Below are 27,463 nucleotides of genomic sequence, written 5' to 3' on the forward strand. Positions count from 1 at the left end.
TGTTCATCATCCTTGAGATTTGGAATTCTTAGTTTTTTTGCTTCCTACAATGTTCAAAATGTTGGATCTACAAACATGGATAAATATTGCTTCCATAGTAAGCACAATAGGAATAAGTATATTTTTTAACAAGAGGAAAGTTTTATTTGTGAAAGGAAAGCAATTCTAGCATTTGAATAATTTATCTTACCTTAACCATAAGAGAGAATATTTAGAGACATTAAAAAGATTCAAAGAGGATGGATGTCCTTTGATATTAGATAATTTATATATAAATCCCTAAATTTTGATTAAATCCACGTATCAGTTCGAAATTAAAATTTGAGTAATACGTATGTTTTTTAATTTAATTTTATATAATAAATTAGTCATTTTATTGAGAATAGTGTCTATTTGCTATTAATTTTTATTTGGGAAAAATTCAAGAGTTAAAAAGCTTAGTAAAAATTGATTTTATCCAAATAAAAGATAAGATATTTCTCTCTTCTTACATGGACAAACAATAATAAATTTGATTTCTCATGGTCGGTATTTTTGACATTTATTACAAATTAATGGCAAATTTTAATCTATCGTAACAGAAGAACCAATTTATTATACAGAATTTTAACTTAAAGACTCATTTATTATCCAAACTTTAATTAGAGATTAATATATAGGTTTAGCTAAAATTGAAGGATTTGCATGTAAATTACCTTTTATATTAATATAATAAATAATAGAGATATTTTAATATAATTTATAATATATTGATTTATTATATAAATATTCATTATATTTGTTTGACATCACATGTTATATAATATGAGACTCATCATTTTCCTTTTATTTTATCATATGGGTCCCATAATATACGATTCATGAATGAACATCTATAAAACAGAGAAAATGACATCAAAAGTCCATCGAAAATACTTTCAATCAAAACTCTTCGATGTTTAAGTCAAATTTAGTGAGAGGATACCCTTCAAGTTCGGCAGTCCTAACTTTCGAAAAAGGAGTTTCCTATACCTTATTTACCTTATAAAAAAACGTGGGAATATATTTTGGTAGAGTTTAATTTTTAATTAAAATAATATTATAATTTTCATATGTTATTACATCTCATATTAATTTATATAAATATTTAATATGAATTATATCCGATAAGAGATATTAACAGTGAATATTTTATAGCGCTTATATTGATACGTTCTATCACTTATATTTTTAATTTTGAAAAAAAATTATTAATTAAAAACTAATAGATTATTTATAAATATATTGAAAGAAATAAAACACATTCAAATTAAGAAATATATATTATATTTCTCATGATTTGTATTTATTTATTCAATTCAAATTATATTTTAAAAATTTATTTTTAAAATTAAAGATAGCAAGTTAAGTAATCGGCTAAATTAAATTGTTTAACCGCAAATGTTTTAAAATTAAAGGGAAAATAAATTTATTTTTTATGAATAAATTAATAATTTAAATTAGCAATAACAAATTAATAAATATTTTTATTAACAAATAATTAACTTTAACTATAAATTTAAAATACGAGAAAAATGAAAAATGAACGAGGAGAGGGATAAAATAGTAATTTCATTTGAAAAGAGATGGATAGAATAAAACTTTCTTTTACTTTTATATTCGAAAATCTGATATTTTTAAAGAGAGACTGTTCTCAAATAAATTAAAATTTATAGATTCTTTTGATAGTAAATTAATGTTAAATAATAAAAATTAAAATAATATTTAAAGTTGAGAAAATTTTAATTAAAATATATAAAGTAAACGGAAAGGTAACCGAAATAACTGAATTTTTAAAGAAAGGATGAGTGAAATCAAAGTAGTGATAAGAGAGGGGTAAAGCGCCCAATTAATAAAAACAAAAGGGAGTGCCCAAAAGAATTGCATGTATTGATATGAATTAATTCTTTGTCTTCCTCTCTCTTTCTGTTTCTCTCTCTCTCTTCCTCTCTCTGTGCTACGTCCCTTGTTTAACGTAGACTGACTGGGTCTTTCCGGCATTGACTCGTTTAAGGACGATAAGCTGACTCAGTGCCAGATCGGTGAGCTAAGCTGAACATGACATATAATTTTACCATATATGTGAATTTTAGGTGTGGGTTAACGGGTATTGACCCAAAAATCAAAATACTAGCATATAAAAGGGAAAGATTTTTTGGGAGATTTTGGTGTGGGTTTTTATGATCTTAAGAATTTAAAACAGATTAGAATTCAGTCAATATATGCAGATTTAGGTAAACCTGTTTTGTAAAAACACTAGATTCTTTCTATGGTTGTTCATGTTTTCCTTGTTTTTTGAGTAATAGCTAGCTGTCCTATTTAGTTGTTGAGAAATATCTGGGAAATAATATCCCTGCATTTATAATAATAGATGCTTTCTTTGTTTTCTCCTACCGGAGAGTTCTTCTTTATATTTTATTTCTATTTTTTTCCTTATTTTTTTAAACAAGATTTTGTTTAACCATATCTGTGTGATTTTGGTATTTGGACTTGTAGGTGAGTAAGAAATGAGTGTGGGGTTTTTTGAAGGACATGTTCAAGCAATGGGGGGAATTTGAGCCAGAGGAAGAAAACGATTGGATTTGAAACAGAGAAGTGAAAGAATTGGTAGAAGTTTGTATAGTATGGATCCAAGGATCAATCTGGGAGAGGGATTTTCAACCCAAGGGAGAGAATTCGAGTTTATGGGTTCTTGGGTACCAGCAACTCCGAAAAAGCCTATTCAAACAAGATCTAATTCCATGCCAATTGACAGGCATGGGTATCATCAATTGGGCACAGCGAATTGGCAAGAAGTGGCAGGATTTCCCAATGGGTATGTACAGGAGGTGTCGACGATTGAGCAAATGGGTAGAAATGGGAGTTTGGCAGAGAGGAAGAGAATGATAAATCACATTGCAGGGTCCTACACACAGTCACTGAGTCAAGAGATTGGGAGTTGGAATTGTAGTTCATTTGTTGATCTTTTAACAAAGGATTATGCAGCTCCTTTTGCCTGTCCAGATACAAGTTTAAGTAGAAGTATGAGCATGGGAAGGCCTTTGATTCCAGATTTCCATTTCCAGGTTACCCACTTGAGAGAATCCAGTTCAAGAGAAATGCTATTCCCCAACCAGCCTCACTGCTCAAGTTCAAACCTGTCAAGTGGCTACAATAGCTTACTCCATGCATCACAATGTAAGTGATTCTATCTGCTCTTTCCATCTGTTTTTTTTTTTTCCCTCTATCTTTTTAATGATAGTTTATGAATATAATATCAATCACCAAAGACATACCATGCAGATTAAATTGCTCAACACATGGGCTCTGTTCATTGTCCATTGACGGGACCAAAGAACATTAATCTGAATTTGATCGCTTATGGTGTTGATTTTTAATTTACCTTCACAGCTATTGATCCCATTCAATTCATGAAAAATAAGTTTACCTTTTCTCATAGAAATGCATGTTGATCCCATTCAATTCATGAAAAATAGGTTTACCTTTTCTCATAGAAATGCATATTTGACAATTTTACTGTTTTCCATGTGGATTATGTTTGAGTCCATCAAGAGAGAAGAGAGTGGTACTATATTAAAACATATTTTTTCCCTATAGCTTACCCCAATAAATAAATAAAACTATATGTTCTGACAATGTAAATCAAGAAAAACAACATATGTTTTTGGAGTTAATCTCAGTAAATCTTTATTACATTTTCTCAAGTAATATTGTTTTCTACAGATGGATTTTCTATGCCTTGTGATCCTAACTTTGACATCAATTCACAAACAAGTAAAGGAGTCAATGCTGCATCAATTGCAACCGATTCATTTCAATTTGCACCAAAAACGCCACCACTGACAAAGAGGTTGAAGAACCAGCTCTCTGCAAAATATTATGAACAGGAAAAAGGCTCAAATGAAGGGATAGACAAATGCCATGATTTAGTCACATCCGTGGACTATACTCCGAAACAGCACACTTCTGATGAGCTCTTATACAACATTCTGGACTCATCATTTGCTGTCATTTCTACACCATCTGAGGAACCAAAAGATTTTGGCAAGCAAATTGACCAAGTCATTGACCTGAACCAAACACCCCAGCAGAAAACACAAAAAAGAAAAAAGCACAGACCTAAAGTAGTCAGGGAAGGAAAACAGAATAGGACTCCCAAGGCTTCAACCACAAAAATAGCTGATCTTAACATGAAAACAACTGAAAAGAGAAAGTATGTGCGCAAAAAGGGCCAACAGGAATCACCAGCTCAATGTCCAGATTCAATTGGTGAGACTACTGATTCAAAGGAGACACTGAATGGAAGGAAGAACAATGTAGATCATATTAGTGAAAGAATGAATCCCTCTGCTGGAATGGCAGGACCTTCATGTAGAAGAGCATTGAATTTTGACAACTTGGAAAATATCAGAGATGAAAGAGAGAGCAATTCAGTTTCTCAACAGGAGATAATGAGGAAAAAAGAGGCTTTCAACTCAAGTACAGGTTTTCAAGCTGCAGAATCAGTCGATAAAACCAACATGATGCACAGAACAATATCAGATTTGCAGTTGAGACAACACAATGAGCTACTCCTAGAAAACCAGGAATCAGCAGCAATAAGTAACCTCACCTCTTCCCCAAGTCGATTGCTGTGTAGCAACACCTCAATTTCGCACAGAACAGAAGCTGGAGCCATTTCAGTTTCAGACAGAAGAGAAGCTGCAGGACTACCAGCTTCAAAAAAAGACGCGCAAATGGATAATTTAAATGCCAATGCTCGAGAAACAGATACCAGAATGCAGCAACATCTGCATGCAGACCCTGAGAGGACCAGACAATTGATGCCTCAGGATACTCAATCAGTTGGAGAGATTCCACATCATTTAATTCATGGTAGGGGAAACAAGAGAGGATTTGGTAATGTTGAACAGACAAGCCACTGTTCTGCAAGTCCACCAGATTATGACTCAAATAGCTGCATATTCAGTGCAGTTTGTTCAGAGACCCATAAGAAAATGAAGATTGAAAATGGAATCCTAACAAATACAAATGGTGTGCTACATTCTATTGCAGCTGTCAACTATTCAATTGCATCTACAGCACAAAGGAATAGGGAAATATGGAACTCATACTTGAACAGCAAGAATATCAAAAGGAAAGAAAATAATGGGTCCACCAGATACCCTGTTGACTATTACACAAATCTTGTGGCTTCTGGACAAGATTTGTCGATGCAACAAATCTTTTCTGGGCCTAATTTGTACATGGAAAGGATTGCAGAGGCCAAAGCCACACATGTTGAAACTCTTGCCTCCCTAACCACGGTTGAGAAGTATAACCTGCTCCCACCAACTCCTAAAACAGGCTGTCAACCTGAAGGCCAACTACAAGCCAAAACTTCCAACATTGATGTGTCAATGAAGCAGGCAATGGGCAACAATCAGTCCAAATATGCTTCATTCAGAGAAGGTAAAATGCTACAAGAACATGCGGACATCCTGAAAGATCAGCAATCACCTGCAAAAAGAAGAGGTATAGATATGGCACATTATGAAATATACTTGTAACATCTTGCAACCTCTGATTGCAAAATATACTTGTAACCATATTGAAAAGCAATATTCCTGTTATTTGATGAAGGGCGGCCATCAAAGCAGAGATTTTCCACTACAATTGAAGAAATTACATATCGAATGGAATGTCTCAATCTCAATGCAGTAGGCAATGAAAAGACAGGCAATGAGCAAAATGCACTTGTGCCATACAAAGGAGATGGCACCCTCATTCCATATGGAGGGTTTGATTTTATCAAGAAGCGTAAGCCAAGGCCTAAAGTAGACCTTGACCCAGAGACAGAGCGAGTGTGGAAACTGTTAATGTGGAAGGAAGGAAGTGAAGATGTTGATGGAACAGATGAGAACAAAAAGCAGTGGTGGGAGGAAGAAAGGAGAATTTTTCGTGGACGAGCTGATTCTTTCATTGCAAGAATGCATCTTGTACAAGGTATGAGTATAAATATCCAATAATATAAGATGCTCTAGTATTTAACACTTTGACTAGAAATTATGAGACTCCAGTATTCAAACCATAGCCTTTGACAATTTCATTGAAGTTTTTACAGATAAATCTAGGTGAAACGATTTTTTTAAATATTAGTCAACAGTTCACAGTTAGAATAAAGTTAAAAAATCACCTCCATGTTTGCAGGAGATAGGCGCTTCTCAAAATGGAAGGGATCAGTTGTTGATTCAGTGATAGGAGTCTTCCTTACTCAAAATGTTTCAGACCATCTATCCAGGTGAACTCCAGGATTTGTCTGAATTTTCAAGTTACATTAGCAGGAGAACTGCTCTTGAGCTAAACAATCTCTTCTACTACTTGCCCATCATGCAGCTCTGCCTTCATGTCTCTAGCAGCAAGATTTCCTTTTAAGCCAGCAAGAAACAGGACCTCAAAGAGAGATGGGAAGATAATATTGGTTGAGGAACCAGACGCCTGTGTGCTAAACCCAAATGACACAGTCAAATGGAATGAAAAGTTTTTACATCATTCCTTCTACAATCAGAACTCTATGGCAAACTGTGAATCAACAGAATATCAGAGAGAAACTGAGACCTCATGGACTGGCAGGACAAGCATTGTAGAGGTTCACAGTCACAGCCCTCAAGAAGAAGTTTTGTCATCTCAAGATTCTTTTGATTCCTCACTTATCCAAAGCAATGGAGTCAGATCCTACTCAGGCTCCAACTCAGAAGCAGAAGATCTTGCAAATGGGTGCATACACAGCAAGCATCTTGATACACATTTAACAAATCTTCCACAAGTTGAGAGCACCACCTTGTTTGAGGAGTTCTATGGTAGTGTCAGTGGAAGATCACTGTTTGATATACAATCCAGGCATGAACAAAAGCAACCTGAAGATATGGAAAACAGGCAGCAGCAATGGCCAAGACTGGAGAGATTAGATGGTAGCATAAAAGGCCCTTTTACGTTTTATCAGCAAATCAATTACAGTACTCCGAAGATGCAAGTACCAGATGTTTCTTCTAGTAAGTGTCAACTGTGCACAACTGTACTATCTGAGATCCTTGACATAGACAGTGTTGATTTTAACAGAGAAGAAAGCATATCTTCTTGGCCTTCAAGTGCCTCCAGATTCAACAAGGAAAAATATGCAAGCTGCACAAGTGCAAGGGTTGTACAGGGGGCAGAGAGTATAGCTTTATCCACAGCACAACAATATGGGCCATGGAGCTATCAAGAAACCCGGACAGTTGACCCACATCCTTTCCTAAGCAAGCAAATGACAGATCAACAAAGCAACACTGAACCTTACCTTGGCAGTCAACCACATAAGATAAACAAGACCTTCCAGTTGGAAAGAAAATCAACAGGTGAGACTGCCAATCTTGCTGATGCACAGGTTAACGGGCAGAGTAGTTATGAGCAACACCTCTCAAACCTTCCCAGTCTCGCAGGAAAAGTTTTTGATGTTGAAGAAAGAATTGTTTTGGTGGATGATAAGCAAACATGCACTGAAAATGGAATCATTGAATCAAATTTGGAGGAGCAAGTGCATTTTACTAATAAAAAAAACTTAAAAACAAGTTATTTGAAAGCAAGAAAAGTGAAAGCTGGAGATGAGAAAAAGGATGCAATTGACTGGGATAGTTTAAGGAAGCAGGTTCTGGCGAATGCTAGAGAAAAAGACAGAAGCCAAGATACAATGGACTCCATGGACTATGAAGCGATGAGATGTGTTAGTGTTGATGAGATTTCTAATACTATTAAAGAAAGAGGGATGAACAACTTGCTAGCAGAACGAATCCAGGTAAGCTGATTAAATTCGATTGAAAACCCCAAAAATGACCACCACCATATTCAGCTTCAGATGGCAGTATAAGCAAACGATATTGCTTAACATGTCAAACTATTTACAGATTTTAACAGCTGTAAAGTATTGCAGGAATTTCTGAACCGACTGGTCAGAGAACATGGAAGCATTGATCTCGAATGGTTAAGAGATGTCCCTCCTGACAAAGCAAAGTAATCATCTAACTTATTAGGATTCCTTTTAAAACGTTGAAACTACATTTATTTAATCAGATTACATATAGCTTCATGTAGTCAAAGTGAACAGAAAATAATGATTTTGAATTTCACATTCTAGTTTCTATAATATCTTTACTCTGCAGGGATTATCTGCTAAGTATAAGGGGATTGGGTTTGAAAAGTGTGGAATGTGTGCGCCTTTTAACACTTCATCATCTTGCTTTCCCTGTAAGTTAAATATGTTTGAACTACAGAGAGGCTGTAGGATCTTACAATCAATGTAATTCATTTATATCTTTGTGAAGGTTGACACAAATGTTGGACGCATAGCAGTTCGATTGGGCTGGGTCCCTCTTCAACCACTGCCAGAGTCACTGCAATTGCACCTCCTTGAACTGTAATGATTCATTTCCAACCAATTCGCCCTTTATAGTTTCATTGATAAAGAAATTTTAACCACATTTTCTGCAGGTACCCAGTACTCGAGTCAATTCAGAAATACCTCTGGCCAAGATTGTGCAAACTTGATCAGAGAACATTGTAACTATTTAACTCTTTCTTTAAGCCATTTTCTTCATTGGGAACAGTATTCCTGTACAAAATTACTGTAGAAAAACTAATTTTTGATTCAGATATAGATTTGTCTCATATTGTTCTATACAATGGATTACAGGTATGAATTACATTACCAGCTGATAACATTTGGAAAGGTATATCTAAAAAGTTCGACTTTTACTTCAATATTTGCTGCAACTTTATTTTTGGTATGATCATTTTGGAAAATAATTATAATGCAACGTGCTTCAACATGTAATCAGGTTTTTTGTACGAAGAATAAACCAAATTGCAATGCATGTCCAATGAGAGCAGAGTGCAGGCATTTTGCTAGCGCCTTTGCAAGGTTCATCAATCAATCTATGCTTATGTTGTTATCAATATGCTAAAAAGAACATTGTTGAATCCCATATAGGTTTTGGGATAGGGTAATATGCCCTTATAAGGGTCCCAGGAGAGTTTGGGACGAGTTAGGACCAGTCCAAATTTAACATGATACAATATTAGAGCTTTTGTAAATATATCACACTCCAGTATAGTCCTGGGTCTGAGGGGCTGTGTTGAATTCCACATCGGTTTGGGATAGAATTGAGATAGAGGTAATGTAGTCTTATAAGGGTTACAAGGGTCTTGAGCTAGCTTTTCCTAGCTTTTAAGTGAGTTAGACTTGAACAGAAAAGCATTCAGCTCCAAGAAATGTTTTAAAATCCCAGACACCTAATAAAATTAGGGTAATAATGGTCATCTGATCATTGCCAGGAGACAAAACATAATTTTAGTAGAATTGTTCCATTACTGTCCAAAGTGTATATCCATAGATATTTTGAAAGTGTTAGATAACAGGTCCGAAAAAATGACCAAAGTATGGTTCATAAGACAAGTACAATTGTGCTGCACAACTCTTCTTCACTTAAAGAAAGGAAATCCTAAAATCAGACATGAGGTTTGGGAACAGAGTTTTCATTCCAAGTACCAACGCTGGACAAGGTTATATCATTACTTGCCAGGCAAGTCTCTCATGCTGTTCTATACAAGGCATAAGATGGTTCTGACATTAATAAAATTGTTTTCCTTACCTCCCAAAAGTTCCAAAAGAAATAATATGGACATAAAGTTTTCCAATCTATCAACTATCATAATTATGAGGCAGATGGGGGTGGGGGAAGGATTGTAATGACAATCTTTGATTACTGAATGATCATAGGAGTTCATTTTCCAATATCTATAAAGCATAATACTTCAGAGGATGGAGCTGAATGTGACCTTTGTTTGCTGCAGTGCAAGGCTTGCACTACCTGGGCCAGAAGAGAAGATTATGGTGACTTCAACTGTTCCTTTAAGAACAGAGAGAAGCCCTGGCGTAGTTATTGATCCTATGCCATTACCTCCATCTGAGGAGAACTCAGTTAGAAAAGGAGGATCAGATATTGTTACTTGTGTGCCTATCATTGAAGAGCCAGCAACACCTGAACAAGAACACAATGAAGTAACAGAAAGTGATATAGAGGACATAAACAATGAAGATACTGATGAAATACCGACTATAAAACTCAACATGGAAGAGTTGACGATGAATCTACAGAATTACATGCAAGCAAACATGGAACTTCAAGAAGGTGACATGTCCAAGGCTTTAGTTGCTTTGAATCAAGAAGCTGCCTCCATTCCCACACCCAAACTAAAGAATGTCAGTCGGCTACGGACAGAGCACCAAGTGTAAGTGAATATCTTCCATAAGATAATTGCAAATGAACATCAAGTGAAAGTAAAAATATTCTCATTGCTATTGTTTTAGCAAACACACCACTGCATTACAGCTGATATAATCAAGTTAGATTGATTAGAAAAACTCATCAAAATCAAATGATTAATTTTACGTGCTAATTGTCATCATAAACATCTTGCCATAGTGATATTCTGAAATAGTGTACTTTGAAAAATGAAAGGCAGTTACCAAAACTTAGAGAAGACTCAAAGTCCAAGATATAAAGAAATGGAAAAACAAAATTAAAAATAAAGAATTTAATACTAAGACAAGGAATATGCACATCAAGATATATTTAAAAAACAAGGGGGAAAATTCTTGATACTCAATTTGACACCCATCTCCTACTGTGATACAGATATGAACTTCCAGATTCACATCCTCTCCTGAAAGAGGTTAGTTTCTCCTTTATTTGGCACTGTCGGTCTCCTTCAATTATTTTTGTTTAATGGTACATTAATAAAATTGCAGATGGATAAAAGAGAACCCGATGATCCCAGTCCATACCTTCTTGCAATATGGATTCCAGGTGAGTACGACCCACTCAAATACAACTAACGAATGGTCTCAATGGACCAATTAAAGTATAGGCTACCATGGTGTACATAGATAATATTGTTATGATATACCATGTTATTTTTAGAGTTTCTTAATATGATATTGAAACATATGAACTATTCAGTGTATATAATGTTGAGACAGTTTTAGTACATGCTCCTACGTTGCATTAAATATGCCCCTCCCCCATTATCTAGCATGGCTAAACAATAACCTCTTACTAGGTGAAACTGCAAATTCGATTCAGCCACCAGAACAACATTGTCAATCCCAGGAACCAGACAAATTATGCAACGAAAAGACATGCTTTTCATGCAACAGTATCAGAGAAGCTAATTCACAAACAGTCAGAGGAACACTTCTGGTAAGCAAATTCATCCACTAGGACATAGAACCATGGAAGACAAGTTGAGAACAAAAAATGACTTCTCATGTCACTTACTGGATTCACATGGCTTCACACACAGATACCTTGTAGAACAGCAATGCGAGGAAGCTTTCCACTCAACGGCACCTATTTTCAAGTGAATGAGGTAAATAGCATTGAAGTATGTGCTAAAAACTCTGATTTTAGAATGTCAGCCTACAAGGCTTGAGTTCCAGGTAGAACACCAAATTGATTATTTTTCAGAGAAGGTATAAAACCTGCATTTTCATTTTTGCTGTAAAAGCAAATGGAAAAAACAGAGAGCACTCCTTTACGAGGAGAGCATCCTAATCATGGTTTCAAATAACGGCCATTAAATTCATTATTTATAGGTTTTCCAACATATTTTAGGCATCTTCTGAGTTGTTTATGTAACGTCTGTTCCCACCATTACTCCACGGGAATGTTGTTTTACCAATTAGTAATGATAACAGCCATTATCCAAAGTAACACAACTTCTGCAAGTCGCACAAAATCATTTCTATTGATTCTCTACATTTTCCAGCAATCCCTACCTAGTATTTCTATCACACTTCCTCAAAATTTCACTCCAGTTTCTCCTCCTTTCTACAAATCTCACCTTTTAAGCTTAGACCATCATACATATCTCTATTTTCTAGAGCTAGTTCTTGCAAAAAGTGAGTCTTATTTTTGGTTTTTTGCAGTTTCTTTTCATTATTTGATTTATCTCAGTTGCTTATGCTCATTACACTGTAGTGTGTGTGTGTATATATATATTATAATTTCTCTAGTTGATGTATTTACGCTTATTTTGACTTGTATCTGCCAATATCTACTCATTTCATTAAATTTGTAATAGCGCTAGACCCATGACCGGGACTGTGATCGCGAATGCATACTGAACAGCAATTTAAAACCGTACTCCTAATTGATTCCATTATCTTATCTCCACCGGAATTTGAAATCATTCATTTCATGTACTAGTGTCAGTTGTTGAGCAAATTTGCCTCGCAGGTATTTGCAGATCATGAGACTAGCCTCAACCCGATCAATGTTCCAAGAGCATGGATATGGAATTTGCCAAGACGAACAGTGTACTTTGGAACCTCTGTATCAACAATATTTAAAGGTATGAAAAACACTCTGTTTATGATCATCGACAGAGGATCAATGTTCCAATTACATTAAGGTAAATCTAACTCATACAACAATTATTTCTTCTAGGACTTTCAACTGGAGGAATTCAATACTGCTTTTGGAAAGGTATGCACTGCTACATTTAACTTTGTATGCTATCTTATTTGAATAGAGTAAACAAGAGTTCCATGGGGACCTTGTTTCACATGGATGTAAGAAGAAATAATTCCACCATTTTCTACCCTATTTACCCAGCATTTAGATTATTGTGTTTAGGATGAGATATATAAGCTCACTTAATTACTTGAAATAAAAAAATAGTAAAAAAATCCAATTAACCTTCTTAGAAGTATTGAATGTGTTTTTGACACATTCAATTTCTAACCAAAATTATCAAAGGCACAATCAGCATACCAGTATGAGATTATATAATTATGCTAATTACATAATGTGTTGTAATTACTTCATCATAATTCTGCAAATAAATGAGCTTCTCATTAGAAGATATCTGGACCTCGTACCTGTATGAAATGAAATGGCACATAGCATGTTACAAGTTATGAGGTATGCTACTTTATAACATAACACTATATGCAAGCATAAATCATATTACATGACATGATGTACAAGCACAAATCATAATTTGTAATAATTTTTCAAAATGTTGGTGCATGTTACTTGCAAATGATGTTACTGTTAACAGATAAAATTAGGGTGGAGGCAAGTGATAAGTTAGAACTATAGTTGAACAGCAATTTAAAGTTCAAAGATTTTATACCGTGTAGGACTATAATAAATTCACTTATGGAACTAGTATTAGCCAATGCCCAAGAGATTTTGGTATCTCAGCATTTGTCTCCAAAGCAGATGATATTGAAGAAAATATTTATCATAGAAGTAGAGAAGTACATCAGACATAATGAAATAGAAGAATTTGAAGAATGAGAACTTGATACAAATGTTAAGATGAATATGCAATAACATAAAACGTCAAAATACAAAAGAAAAACATTTGGGACAGGTGGAACAAGCACCAATTGAAAAGGAAAAATATCAGTAAAAATAATCAAAGATGGTTAGGGTCGTTAATCCTTCAAGCAAGATATAGCTTTATCTTATGAGCAAAAGTAATTGTTTAGGTTGAAAAGAACAATAATGTTTCTTGAAAAAGGGAACAAATTGGCAGAAGCAACTACCTTTAAACTACAATTACAACTTCAAAGTTCTAGTTCATATTAAATTAACCAATTGGTTAATACAAAATTCAATTTAACCCAAAAAAGAAAAGAGTTTTCAATCCAATTATAGTTCTAATAATTCTTTGTTTCAAGTAAGCTGATATTAATATGAAGAGATTTATCAAAAAATTCCTTAACTAAATTATTTAAGCGCCAACTCATGAGATGTAAAACAACAAATGTAAACTCATGGTACTTTAATCTAGCGCAGTCAAAATAGAATGGTTGAGAGATCCGCAAAAACGTTAAGAAATAAATTAGGAACATCATTGTTAATCACTCAAAGGGACATGCTATCAATTACAGATCCAACCAATGGGAAAGGAAGTTGCTTTAACTTGATCTCAAGGACAATGAATGACTTCAATGACAACTCAAATTGTAAAGGGTTCAACAAGGTGCAAGCTATTTTTGAGCCAAAATGATGGGAGCATTACTCTTAAATAAATTAAGATTTTGGAGAGGCTGCTTTTGAAGCGTTTAGTCATTTGGTGTTGCTACTTGCTACATAAGCATTCGACCTAACATTCCAAAAACATTGGTGGTGCCTTGTTTAGTCAGTTGTCTTATATGGTTAGACTCACTAGTGATATAATTTGCAGATTTCAGCCATGGTTCACATATCACTAAGGTGAAATTTTATTTGCAGGATTTGTTTGTGTGCGAGGGTTTGACCAAAGAACGAGAGCACCCAGACCTCTTAGTGCTCGATTGCACTTTCCAGCAAGCAAGCTAGCGAAGACAAATAAAAGAACACAATAACAAGCAGGCGGTGATCATCTCTTTTATGGCCAGATTGTATCCAGCAAGCCAGCCAGTGAAGACGAAGAATGAAAGACAATAACAAGCATGCCGTGATGCACAGATTATCAATAGGAAAAGTCCTAACCAGCAAAAGATCGGTGATCACAGATAAGTGAAAGAGATATCATTGCTTACTGTTGTACATCAATTATTCTTTGTCTAACAAGAAATGCACTTGCCCAATCTTAGCCCATCATAAAGAAATTTTTAACATTGTGAGGTACCATGGCAAATTGGCAATTGGGATGTAGTCAGATAAATGCATTTATAATTAAATTCATGCTCAAAAGGAGCAATTTTATTTTCCCACCCAAAAGGGGGGGAAAATTCCTTTCAAATAAACACAAACACACACACAGAAACAGAAAGAGATTGATTGTGTAACTATTGTTATGTATTTGATAATCATTTTTCTAAAAGAGTTGGGAGTTATTAGACAATTATTAAAGATATTTACTATTTTAATGGCAGAGCCAAAATAGAAAGGCAATATTCTTTTCACACATGAAAAATAGGAATACAACCGATGCGGAACTCAAGTTCAAATTTATTATAGATAATTAGGTGATAGGTCAAACCAGAAAATGACACAATAAATTTTTAATAATTTAACTAAGTATAAAGCGATAAACTTCAGATTAAAAAGCAATCATTGATAAGTAACTAAACAGAGAAATTCATTTTTGCATTAAAGTAAAAAGAATCATCAAATTCCCATTATAAATAATATTTGTTTGCAGTGTAAAATAAAAGTTATTTATAGTAAAAAAATCTACAGAATCAAATTTAAGTAGAATTATATAATAAATTATAATTGCAATAGAAAAATAAAAAAAAATTGTATTTAAGTAGGATTATATAATAAATTATACTTGCAATAGAAAAATAAAAGAAAAATTGTATTAGATTCAGTTGCGACTTTAACAGCAACTTTAGCAGAAAGAATGTGATATTTAGCTGTTTGTGGGACGTTCCACATCCTACCAAAATATGAAATTTTGTCTACGATAAAAAATTAAAACTATATATACTAGTTAACATGAAACTATTAAATAATTTGAGTTAATTATTTTAGGTCAATAAATTATTTGGATTAATTTACGCCGGACTATTTTAAGATAGAAAAACTTTCGATGTATTTGTATATGTATTACGATCTTAAAATTCTTATTTTTTTATACGTTATCAATATCCATCATTTGCATATATTTTTAAAATCCTTAAATTATAATATTCGGTCTATATGCAATTTTTTTTTAACTTTATCAGAACAAAAAAAAAAGTAAAATAATGATGAATTTTAGTCACTATTTTTTTTTTTTTTTAAATGGGGGATGGTGGATTCGAACCTGAGATAAATCTATCAGGTTTAACCGGATGCACTTACCATCAGGCTAAGCCTGGGAGTGCTTTAGCCACCATTTTGTAACCATCTGAATATGAGGAGGTTTTTATTAAAAAAAAGCTTAGCAATTAATACATTAATATTTGTTTTATGCAATTTTTATTGATTCAACCATTATAACTTTTTAATATCATTACTTATAAATACAATTATTTATTTTAATCGCATTAAATCTATTAAATTTTTATAAATAATTTATTTAATATGAAAATTCATTAATAAACTTAAATTCACATCTCTACCATTTGCCCATTTAAATTTTTTTATTATTTTTATTTTTATTTTATATTTCTTTTTTATCCTTAAATTCTTATTATTACTTTTATACTTATTTAATAATAATAAAACTAATCATTTTTATCATTTTACAATAAGCTATTTATACTTGAATTTATAAATTATTTTAATTTCATGAATTCACTTTTACACTTTTATAATTTTAACTAATTTACATTTTACTCTTAATATTTACATTAAACATCATTTTCCACTTTATAGATTTATTAAATTCTCATATCACATTTAATACAACAAATTAAATTTCATTTTACTTTTAAATTTGGATTCAATTTTTATAATCTTATTTAATATTTTGTTAACATTTAACATTAAATAAAATATATCTAATTTATCAAGTACACTTCATTTTATTTTTATAAATTTCATTTTAGCTCTTAAAATTTCAATTTGATCCCTTTATGTTTTTCATTATTCAAATATCTTGTAAAATTCATAATTTCAATTCAATATGTATGTATTTTAGTCCATATTACAATTTTAACGTGCAAAGTTTTAAGTCCAAGTAATTTTTATAATTAAATCTTATTTAAAATTTAATTTATCCTAAAGAAATGTCAAAATTTTAGTTTAGTCATTGGCTTAACTTTGGGCCAAATTACATATTAATACCAAAATTTCCATATTATTATTTTGTTGATTAATTCTAATTTAAATATTCACTATAATTCAAATATTATTTACTTGATTCAATTTATCTAATATAATAAAAATTCAAACTAAACATAATTGAAAATTTGAAGGTTATTTAAGAAAAATTGAGCACAAATCTCTTTCTTCAAAATCTCTACACTTTCTTATCTTCTTTTTCCTTCCTAAACTTCTTTTCTTTTCCTTTTAAATTTTTAAAATTTTTCTCAACTTGAAAATAAACCAAATAAATCCAATTTCTTCTAGTAAATGTGATAATAAATATTGCCTGACACCTCGCGGCCCCACCACATTCTGGTTCACTGAATCGAGCAGAATCCCATTTCATTCGCTGTGGGCCCCACGGACGCCAACACATTATAGTATAAGAATTCCATGCTTTCTTTCTTTCTCCACCACTTCTCTCTCTCTCTCTCCCTGTGTCTGTCTCTGTCTCTCTCCTTCTTCTTTTGTCTTCAATTTAAGAAATAAAAAAGAAAAATAAATAATTTACCTATCATAGTGGACGAGGCAAGATTCTCATGGCCATCGGTCGCTCTCAAGATAGCAGAATAGAATAATTTTTTTAAGCTTCATTTTGGTCCGGTAGCTGTTGGTGTGGACTGGCGAAACGGAGAGAGTTTTGTTTTTTCTTTTTTTTTTTTGTTTTTTTTTGCCCCTCCTCGTTTTTAATGGAGTACGGTGGCTGGGAAACGACGGCGGGGAAGACTAAAACGGCAACGCCTAATAGCTGGGCACAGCAGACGGAAGAGAGTTACCAGCTGCAGCGGGCGCTAGCTTTGAGGTTGTCTTCTCAAGCAGCTTTAGCTAATGATCCTAATTTCTTGGTTTTCAAATCCGATGATCGTTTAGGAGGAATCGATTCTTTCTCTGATTCTGCTGAAGCCGTTTCTCATCGATTTTGGGTAAGCGAGTAATTCACCTATCTTGTGGAGCTTTTCAATTGATGTTCTTGGTTTATCTGACTTTGCATATCTTTAGCTTGATTGTTAAGATTCTTGGTGTTGGTCACTCTTTAAAACTTCTATTGTCATCCAGCCATAGTTACTTGCCTATACTTATGAAGAAATTAAATTTCTTAGTTTATTCATAGGTGACAGTGGAATGGCATTCAATTGGATGGTTATGGATAGTTGTTCTTAACTTAGGTTCAAAATTTGAAAGTTAGAATGGTGGGAATTATTTCACGGAATAGATATTCCATAATCTCAAATTGTAATTTTTAAGCATGTCTAGAATGGATATTTCACAAATTTTTGGGATGTGAACTACACAAGTGTTGGCAAAAAAAAAAAAAAAAAAAACTACACAAGTAAATGAAGAACAGCTATTCCATTTTATGAATTATTGGTATGAAGTAATTGAATGTAGTATAATGTTCAAATGTATTTCTAATTGGATGTTCTTTTGAATTTTTGTATACTTTTTGCAAACTCTATAAATATTTGGAATTTTGTTGAAAAAATTGCATGTTACATAAATGTACTGTTACATTTTCCTCTGGTTTCACCTAATCAGGTAAATGGAAGTCTCACTTACTTTGACAAAATCCCAGATGGGTTTTATCTAATCCATGGGGTGGATCCTTATGCTTGGACTTTAAGTACAGATCAGCAAGATATTGGCCTGGTCCCATCTTTTGAATCCTTAAAGGCGCTTGATCCTTGTGCTGATTTATCAATAAAAGTGGTTTCAGTTGACAGATTCAGGGATCCTGGTCTGAAAGAGCTGCTCAATAGTGTTATTAATAATTCCAGTAGCTGGTTAACCACAAAAGACGTGATCGTTCAGCTTGCCAATCTTGTCACTAATCGCATGGGGTGAGTTGTCCACTGTCTAACATCTGCAAGATGGATCTTCATGTTTTACAGTTCTTTTGAATAAGATTTCCTTTTTGTCATAGGGGTGTAACCTCTAATGGAGAAGAACATTTTGGCAAATGCTGGAATGAATGCACTGAAGTTCTGATAAATCGTTTACGATCTGTTGTGCTTCCAATTGGAACCTTACGTGTTGGCCTTTGTGTCCATCGTGCCTTACTTTTTAAAGTAAATGCTACAAGTTGTTATTTTTTTTTTTCTTTTCAATATATTCTGCAACTTTTGCATGTTGTCTATGCTAACGTTACATAACTGTCATTTTTACGTTCAATGGAAAAGTATTATCCTTGAGGCTATTTAAATCTGCCTTTCAGATATTCCAATTGAATTAGCCTAAATGTTTATTTTGCATGGCACTTTCTTTTATTCCTGGAAATGTCTATTGGAAAGGCTAAAAGCATGAGTCTTCAACTAATTTCTGTAGGTGTTAGCGGACTCAATTAACTTGCCATGCAGAATTGCTAAAGGCTGCAAACATTGTAGAAGAGATGTTTCTGCTTCTTGTCTTGTACTGGTCGGTAATGAGAGGTATGTAGTGTTTATTATATGTTTGCTAGCTTACTACATAAGAATTGTAAATTATTTGGAATTATGAGAGCATAAAAGACTTCAATTTGCAATGCAAAGGGATCTAAACTGTTTTAAGAGTTGAGAAAATAGAGTTTTTTACTATGTAGGTGCAAAGAAGTTAGAAAAAAAAAGAAGACATATTGAGGTTTTAGGATTTTATTTTATTTTATTTATCCCTTTGGTTTTGTACCTTAGTATATAAACTGGCTTAGCTTTGCTAGAAATTCAGAAATAAGCTGAGGAAAAAAACTAACAAATGAAGGAAGCAGCACTTGAGTACTTTCTCTGTGCAAGAGTAAATCAAATTGAAGATCATCATACATGTTGGTATCACACTTATAAATGATATTAGAGAACTTTTGAACAGAATTATTCTCTGAGATCTATATACTATAAATATAAAGTACATCAAACTATTCTATAATTTGCGGTGTGGGAATTGTCCATGAAGCTGCTTTCTTAAATTGGTGACTGATGAAGAAAAATCGGAACTAAAAAATTGCTTAGATTGGTGCACTTGTTTAGAGGGAAACATTGCAAGCGGGACATAGTAATTGGGGTTTTCTTCAACAGAGCATAAAATCTGGGGGAAAGATGAGTGAATTTGCACTTCCTGGGCGATTTCAGTTCAGGTTTGACATCAGACATACTTTTAACTAGGCAGTTAGTCAAACTGCAAGGAAACAAAGAGTAAAGAGTATTTTACATCCTATTAAAAAATTCCCAGTAACCATGTTAAGTTTATAGCTTATACAAGTAATGACTTCAGAGTTAGAATGGTACATGAGTCACATAATTACCAATAAGCATCCCTCTTTAATTGCGTCAGCTAATTTTTCCTAGTTGCAATCAGGACTTGTTGCTTTTTTCAAAAGGTGAGGTGCTAGCTCTGCTATATATTGAGTTAGTTGATTTCTGTCAACAAAGTTGTCAAGCAAACTTATATTTGTAATTACTGATGTTAAAGGATATACAAAGAACTATCACTTCTCTTCATGTTATCAGCACTTCAGCATTTCTATTAGCCTTTTTGCATGCTGAATATTCAATCTATTGTAGAATTGCTATCATAGTTAGACTTTGTGGTAGCTCTATCACTCAGCATTTGTTGACATGGCAGACTATTGGAGTTGTAGATGTCTGAACTCATCTGTATATATTTCCAGGGAATATTTGGTTGATTTGTTTGGGAAGCCAGGAACGTTAAGCCAGCCTGATTGCTCACTTAATTGTACTTCTTCAATCTTAGTTTCCTCACCTCTATCTCATCCAAGTTTTAGACCTATCCAAACAGCTGAGGATTTCAGGACATTTGCCAAACTATTTTTTGACAGTCAGTCACTTAATCTTGCATTTGATGACACTAACTCAGGTGCTTCCTTGCTATTTTAAGCATAAATCCTTGTAATATGTCCACATATATCATTGAATATTGTTGTCTGTTTAAAAAGAGAATTTTATCTTCTACTACTGTTTTTTCATGTCTGTCTGCTTTATTTCTGAATAGCCTACTCCTCTCTGTTTCTTTGTTGGTTCAGATGCAGAGTAGTTGTCCTGTGTCTACAACTTATACATCAGTTCTTTGATTGTATGTTTCTATGATTTTATTGGTAGAACCAATTGCCAGTGGTGAACTATTATGATGCTCTGGATGATATGAAACAGTTCGTGTTAACTCAAAAGAAGGACAGATGGTTCCATTGTTATTGAATTTTATCTTGTTATAAAATTATTTATATCTGTAGGGTATTGGAAACAGAAAGCACAAGAGGAAATACTTTGATCATATGTTATATGAGATTATGTGTTATATGAATCATATCAACATGGTGTCTTCCCTGCACATGTCATGCACCTAATTTTCCTGAGAAAATGATATATGTGAATTATTTTAGTAGATGTTTAAGGACAGAAAGATTACTTGATGTGCTATCCTCTTCTTTGTGTATTACTGAATTTGGAGGTGATTTTTGTCGTTACAGTTACAAGTACTGATCATGATGAGAAAAGTAGTCAAACACTCCTTAAAGATAGCAAGAACCTTGTACCGACTTCAAGCAACAACCTTGGCGCTTTGCCCCCACTGCTCAAAAGAGTTGCCACAAACATTACCCACGGCAAGGATCTTGGTGTTTTTAACTCATCTAGTGAATCAGATAAAGCAAAACGTCCAATTCCACCAGTGTCTGTTTTCTTCAATCCAAAATCTGATGTATCTAATTATCAGTTGTTCTTGGAAGCAAATCAGTCATTTGCAAGTAAATCAAGTAGTGAACTTCACCTTGACGAGGATGATTTGGACATCCCCTGGAGTGAACTTGATTTGAAGGAGAAAATTGGAGAAGGTATCTTGTGGTTTGAACTTTGAGAACTTCATAGCTACTTATTTTAGTATAATTGACAATAACAAATTCCCTTGTATGTGCTTTGATTTTAATTTTGAATTTTGTATGAGACTATATTTTAAGAAGGTTGAATTGTGCTTGTCAGGTTCATTTGGAACTGTCTATCGTGCTGATTGGCATGGTTCAGTAAGCACTTTTTGCTTTGTTTTGTTTTCGATGGCATAACTAATTTCTGATTCTTCATTTTTAGTGAACCTTAAGACTGAGCATGTCAATGTTAGGATGTTGCTGTCAAAATTCTGATGGAGCAAGATTACCATGCAGAGCGCTTCAATGAATTTTTGCGTGAGGTAAAAAAAAAAAAAGTTTAAGCTGTCTAAGAATTGGTACAATGTTGATAAAAGGATAAAATTGCAGCTTTTTCATTTTAGAGTAATTATCACCTGTTTTTTGTATTCATGTTTCCTAGTTTAACTTAAACATCAATTTATTATCAGGTTAAAATCATGAAGCGTTTGCGGCATCCAAACATTGTTCTCTTTATGGGTGCTGTTACTCAGCCTCCTAGTTTGTCCATAGTCACAGAGTACTTATCAAGGTATTAAGATTCTATGTGATTATTTGGTAGATCTTTTTTGCATTCATCTTTTTTCTTCAGGTGAACGCATCATATTTATAGTGTCAAAGTGAAAAATTTGCTCTGGATTACAGGGGTAGCTTGCATAAACTTTTGCATATGCCTGATGTTGGATTAATACTGGACGAGAAACGTCGCTTAAATATGGCATATGATGTGGTATGCAACTATTTCCTACTGATAATGTTTCTGTGTGAAAACAAATGATAATGTCAGTTGAGCAACAGCTGGAAAATTTTGGAACCTGAATTGTACTTATCTTGTTAGGCACTAGTTTGTTTATTTGTTGGGTTTAGGAGTTTTTACTGCTTTGTGCAGGCAAAGGGTATGAATTATCTTCATCAGCTTAGACCTCCTATTGTTCATCGAGATTTAAAGTCTCTAAACCTCTTAGTGGACAGTACATACACAGTAAAGGTTAGCATTAGAAACTTAACACACTCGTATTTGTAATCCTTTTTGATTTGTTATGTTCATTGCAAGTGATAATAACTGATATTTAACATATGAATGTTTGTGTTAATTATAAAAGTAATGGTATTTTTATTAATATTGTTTACAAATATTTATATATCAAATATAAATCTTCAGCCCTATTAGAAGATTTTATAAAATTATAACGTCCACCTTATATAACATGTTATTACATGATAAGCAATCATAGATAAGCTCTATTTGAGTTTCTAATGCTACATTTAAATTTAATACAAATACTGTCAACAATAGAACTCACATGACAAATTAAACATATATTGAAGTTATAGAACCCATAATATACTAGAAATTATGCAAATGACGGTTATCTTATTATTTTACACTTTACAGCCAATCAAAATTAATAATAAAAAAAATTTGGCTACTACTTTGATGGTCTACATTTATCGAATAGCTAGGTAACGCTGAAACAGAAATGCTGATACATGGAAATGCAGAAATACACACACACATGATGTGGCATTTCTCAAAAACGTCTGAAACAGAGTGTGGGAAAACGTATAACATATGGGGGTATAATTATAAATATTAATTTTTTTAAAAATCTTTGTAATAATTTTTTGTTTTTAAATTTTGTTTAATTGAAATAAATAGTGAAAAACTAAGAAACTGTAAACATAATCCTATCTAATAAATCATGCAATGAATATTAAATCAATTAACCAAAATTGTTTGAGTAATATAAAAAAAATAACAATGGGAAGAAGAAAACAAAAATTGGAAAAACATTAGGATAAAAGACAAGTAGTAAATTGCACAGAAATATAAAGACAAATAGGAAAAAGAAAGAACAAAAATCGGAAAGTGGAGAAAAAGTTATGGCAGCCAGTGGGGATGGGATTGAGATCAGTCAAAAGATCCTGATAAGGAGAAGGTGGTAAGTGGTGTTTCAAGGGAAGATGTGAGAGAGGAAGGCCTAGGGAGAATTACAGTGTGGACTAGCAAGAAGGGAAGGAGGAAGTAAGTTTGGTGTTCAAAGCATGACATCACAATTGGAATAACCACCTGATGCTGATTGTGGCAAGCTGGTTACCAGCATTTTCAAGGACAGGTGCAAAGGGCCTTGGAGTTGGAGACTAACAGTAGCTACAAGTCAGACAGGAAAGAGTTTTGTCTTCAAAACATGGTAGAAGGGAGTGCTCACTGCTCAGAATCTTTTTCTTTTTTTTTTTACTGATGCATTTTCAAACAAGGAACACATTTCCAATTTTCACAATTTGTGGAAATGTCCCAGGGTTGTGTTGTATGCAAAATAATGCTTTATAATTAAATAGAATTTTACACTAAAAACTCTACTTAACTCCTAGGTTACTATAATTAAATCTACAGTAATTAATGGGATCTCTTACTCCACCATTAAACACAAAGGAAATAAAGCCATCATCATGAAGTTTTGATTCGTTAACTAGAAGGTATTCATCGAAAGAAGAAAAATGAAAGCAGAATTTGAGGAAAACAAATGAGTTGAAGATCAAGCATGGGAAGATATAACCTGAAAATGCAGTAACAGATGGTAAGTGATTTTTATGGGGGATAGATGGGTAGTTGAAGTGCTAATAGAGATGATAGAGATAGTATCAAATACTTTCTCAGAAATCTTGTTATTCTGCCCTGTAGAATGTTGTCATATCATCAAGCAATGCTATTAATTCCCTTTTTCCTTCAATCAATATTCACATTATACAGTGCCATTTGCTCATCATGCTTCATACCTACCCATGAATTGTTAGCAAATCATATATTGTTAAGTATAAATAAAAATTTGTAGGTTAATTTAATTGTGTACACACTCACTTACTGCTCTGGTTAAACCCTTCAAGCTGGAATTTTTCTGGTCAACCCTTAATTTGCATTGCAAATATCCTATTGTCAAATAACTTCAGTGGCTCCTGTCAGCCTTAGTTTCTCTAATACTCTAATGTATTGTGCTGATGTCACTGAAATCTTTTAAGATGTATTGAGAATGGAAATAAACAAAGAATTTAGGATAATTTTGTTGCAAAAATATGTGCATAAATTTGTATGTCATTCTTTTCCAAGGATGTCTATCTTAATGATATGAATAGGGACTCTGACCCATTGTCTCTTGCAATATGGCATATATAATTATCCAGGTTTGTGATTTTGGTCTTTCCCGTTCAAAAGCAAACACATATCTTTCGTCAAGAACTGCAGCCGGAACTGTAAGTTCTACCTTAAATTTACAAAGTTATTGGGGGGGCACATGTCTCTAATTGTTTGTTATAAAAAGGGAATAGCTAGCATTTGAATCACTAAAAATCTCCGGTTCTTGCTCCTTTTCTTTAGCCTGAGTGGATGGCACCAGAAGTTCTCCGTAATGATCCATCAAATGAGAAAGCAGATGTTTACAGCTTTGGTGTAATCTTGTGGGAAATTATGACCCTTCAAAGGCCTTGGAGAAATTTAAATCAAGCACAGGTTGTTCATCTTTCTGTATGCAATACAAGTACTTCAGGAAAAAACTGAGAATTGGATTGTTTTTATCGATTAATATTTATGAACTTGACGAACAATGGATGATTGGTCTTTAGAGGGTAATGTATCATAAATTTAGTTTTCTAAAAAATAAAATCTATGGGGATAACCCATCATGGGTATTGGTTCTTCCTCATTAAGGAATATCTGACTAGTGGTTGCCAGCTAGGAATACTACTGACTTGGATTAGGTAGTTCTACAATATACACTGGCATCAAAGGGAACTGCTATTTCAGTATATATTTTTTCACATTACAAAATGATATCAAGTTTTGAATGAACTAAACTTCTGTCTGATTCAGTCCGAAGGAGGGGAAACAAAAAGTGAGAAAATAATGGTGAAGGGAGTGGAGCGGAGGAAATGGAAGTTTAATCTATATTTATTTATGTAGCGAGAGTTAATTGGAATTAAGACAAGGAAACCCAAATCATAAATTGAAAGCGAAAACACTGCACTTGGCTTAAAGCAAAGGTTGTGAAATCTTTCCTATTTTGAGTGGAATCTGGGGACTACTAAAGAACTTCACTTAGTATCCTCTTTCTTGATTATTTTATGGAAAAATTATTCTAAGGCAGACAAAACATTTAGAATGGACCAAATAGGCAATATAAACCCCACTATTCATTTTCTATTGATGAATCTTTGGTACATTGGAAATTTCATCAAGTTAAGCAGTCTATTTACATTTTTTTTTTCTGTGGAATGCCATATAATGTTTTGGTTTGTAACTAATGTTGGATTGCATTTGAATGTTCACCCTATGGCTGGCTCTGCAGCTGCAAGTTTTACTCAGATACGAGAATTAGATGTTCATTTGGTTTTATCTTGGCCAAGTTACCTATGTATTTAATTTCTGAATGTGAAGTGGAATCATGAATACAGAATGGCATTCAGCCAAGGAATTAGAATATGGTACATGCTCTGGAAACAGAAAGGAAGAATGGCACATAAACCAAATTGAATTTTGTCTATAAACATTTACAAATGAGCATATGAGATAGGAACGTTTCAATACTATGGATAATTTAATTGGTGAGGAGCTGAATGGATAGACAATACATCATATTGCAGGTTGTAGCAGCTGTCGGTTTCAAGGGTGAGAAACTTGAAGTTCCAACTTATGTAAATCCTTCAGTGGCTGCCCTAATTGATATCTGCTTGACTAGGTAAGTGGGCATTCCTAATCCTTTTATGAACATTAGTATAATGCAAGAAGTGGTTTTTGGAGAAATTAAATGTCTAAGACATTGATCAAGGACAGTGCACTGCTTTGATGTCTCATTCTCCTTTCTTACATTCTAAATGCAAGCTTGTCTTTGTTGCAGCGAGCCCTCAAAGCGTCCATCGTTCTCGTATATCATGGAAACTTTACAAAAATTGATAAACAACTCTATTTCTCAATCACCTAATGTACATGTTCGGTGACAAATCTGTGGAGTGCAACCCCAGTAAATTATTTATTCTTAGACATGATCATCTGGTTTATCTTTCAGGTGCGCCTGTCTTTGTATAAATAGATGTGAAATTGAATCATTTTTGCCGGCATCTATGGCTTTCATGTCTGGCAATTTGCTGCCAGAGCCTCGTGTATCTGATATCTCAATATGCATTTATGTCTATGTCTCAAGTGTTAATCATGGATATGCAGAATCTACACACATCATGAGCTACTACTTGATTTCTTTTGCAATTTCTACAGTTTACACTTGATATTCTCCTCAAAACAGTGCAGAATGTCATAATTCCATCTGTATTAGCTCATCCTGTTAACAAATCTGGACTTCTGAGCACTTTGTTGCTTGAATCCCAGTGGGTTTATGAATCAACAGCACATCACCTAATGTGCTATGAGTGTGCATTTCAATTGCATTAATTTTAAGGTTGGTGGTGTTTCCCAAGTCTGTTTTACCTTCCTGCTAATTCTAATTATCCTTTCCAAATCTCTTGCTGAAGTACTTTCTTCTTGCCTGACGTGCAAAGAAAATACTTTTCTTGATAGTTGAAATTCTTCAAGATATCATATCGGATGCTGAATTTGCCTATTAATTTACAAGGTGGTTTGCTAATTGTCCAATTTTTTTTTTTATCCCTATACATTTGAAACTTGAGAGATGATTGCCTGATGGTTTTGCAAATGTTGCATTTGAACACATTTGACGAGTTATTACAATTGTTGTCGTGATGTTTC

General features: G+C 33.5%; 2 protein-coding genes across 6 annotated transcripts; both read left to right on the plus strand.

Moving 5' to 3' along the window:
- Positions 1-1,874: 1,874 nt before the first annotated feature.
- LOC110625075 (transcriptional activator DEMETER) lies at positions 1,875-14,786 on the plus strand. Of its 4 annotated transcripts, none has more exons than XM_021770589.2 (20): positions 1,876-2,060; positions 2,515-3,195; positions 3,742-5,532; positions 5,641-6,003; positions 6,208-6,298; positions 6,394-7,831; positions 7,967-8,046; positions 8,196-8,280; positions 8,358-8,449; positions 8,524-8,592; positions 8,726-8,762; positions 8,871-8,953; positions 9,886-10,323; positions 10,731-10,767; positions 10,844-10,901; positions 11,155-11,294; positions 11,398-11,463; positions 12,333-12,447; positions 12,543-12,581; positions 14,343-14,786. In XM_021770589.2, exons 2-20 carry the CDS (start codon positions 2,643-2,645, stop codon positions 14,453-14,455), a joined length of 5,688 nt encoding a protein of 1,895 aa, XP_021626281.1. In that variant the 5' UTR covers positions 1,876-2,060; positions 2,515-2,642; the 3' UTR covers positions 14,456-14,786. The 4 variants fall into 4 exon arrangements, 3 of the variants coding, with proteins under 3 accessions (XP_043817265.1, XP_021626281.1, XP_021626282.1); XM_021770590.2 differs by lacking the exon at positions 1,876-2,060 and adding an exon at positions 2,112-2,252; XR_002489511.2 differs by lacking the exons at positions 10,731-10,767; positions 10,844-10,901; positions 11,155-11,294; ... (2 more) ...; positions 12,543-12,581; positions 14,343-14,786 and having other exon boundaries at positions 1,875-2,060; positions 8,726-8,764; positions 8,872-8,953; positions 9,886-10,126.
- Positions 14,787-17,252: 2,466 nt separating this feature from the next.
- On the plus strand, positions 17,253-27,154 carry LOC110624662 (serine/threonine-protein kinase CTR1). Of its 2 annotated transcripts, XM_021769884.2 has the most exons (15): positions 17,253-17,755; positions 18,369-18,670; positions 18,754-18,898; positions 19,155-19,258; positions 20,467-20,672; positions 21,283-21,645; positions 21,791-21,831; positions 21,927-21,995; positions 22,143-22,243; positions 22,357-22,441; positions 22,601-22,699; positions 24,892-24,960; positions 25,085-25,216; positions 26,347-26,441; positions 26,601-27,154. In XM_021769884.2, exons 1-15 carry the CDS (start codon positions 17,522-17,524, stop codon positions 26,698-26,700), a joined length of 2,145 nt encoding a protein of 714 aa, XP_021625576.1. In that variant the 5' UTR covers positions 17,253-17,521; the 3' UTR covers positions 26,701-27,154. The 2 variants fall into 2 exon arrangements, with proteins under 2 accessions (XP_021625576.1, XP_021625577.1); XM_021769885.2 differs by lacking the exons at positions 24,892-24,960; positions 25,085-25,216.
- The last annotated feature ends 309 nt before the right edge of the window (positions 27,155-27,463 follow it).

This window comes from Manihot esculenta, chromosome 10 (assembly GCF_001659605.2).
Source record: "Manihot esculenta cultivar AM560-2 chromosome 10, M.esculenta_v8, whole genome shotgun sequence".
NCBI classification, from domain to species: Eukaryota; Viridiplantae; Streptophyta; class Magnoliopsida; order Malpighiales; family Euphorbiaceae; genus Manihot; species Manihot esculenta.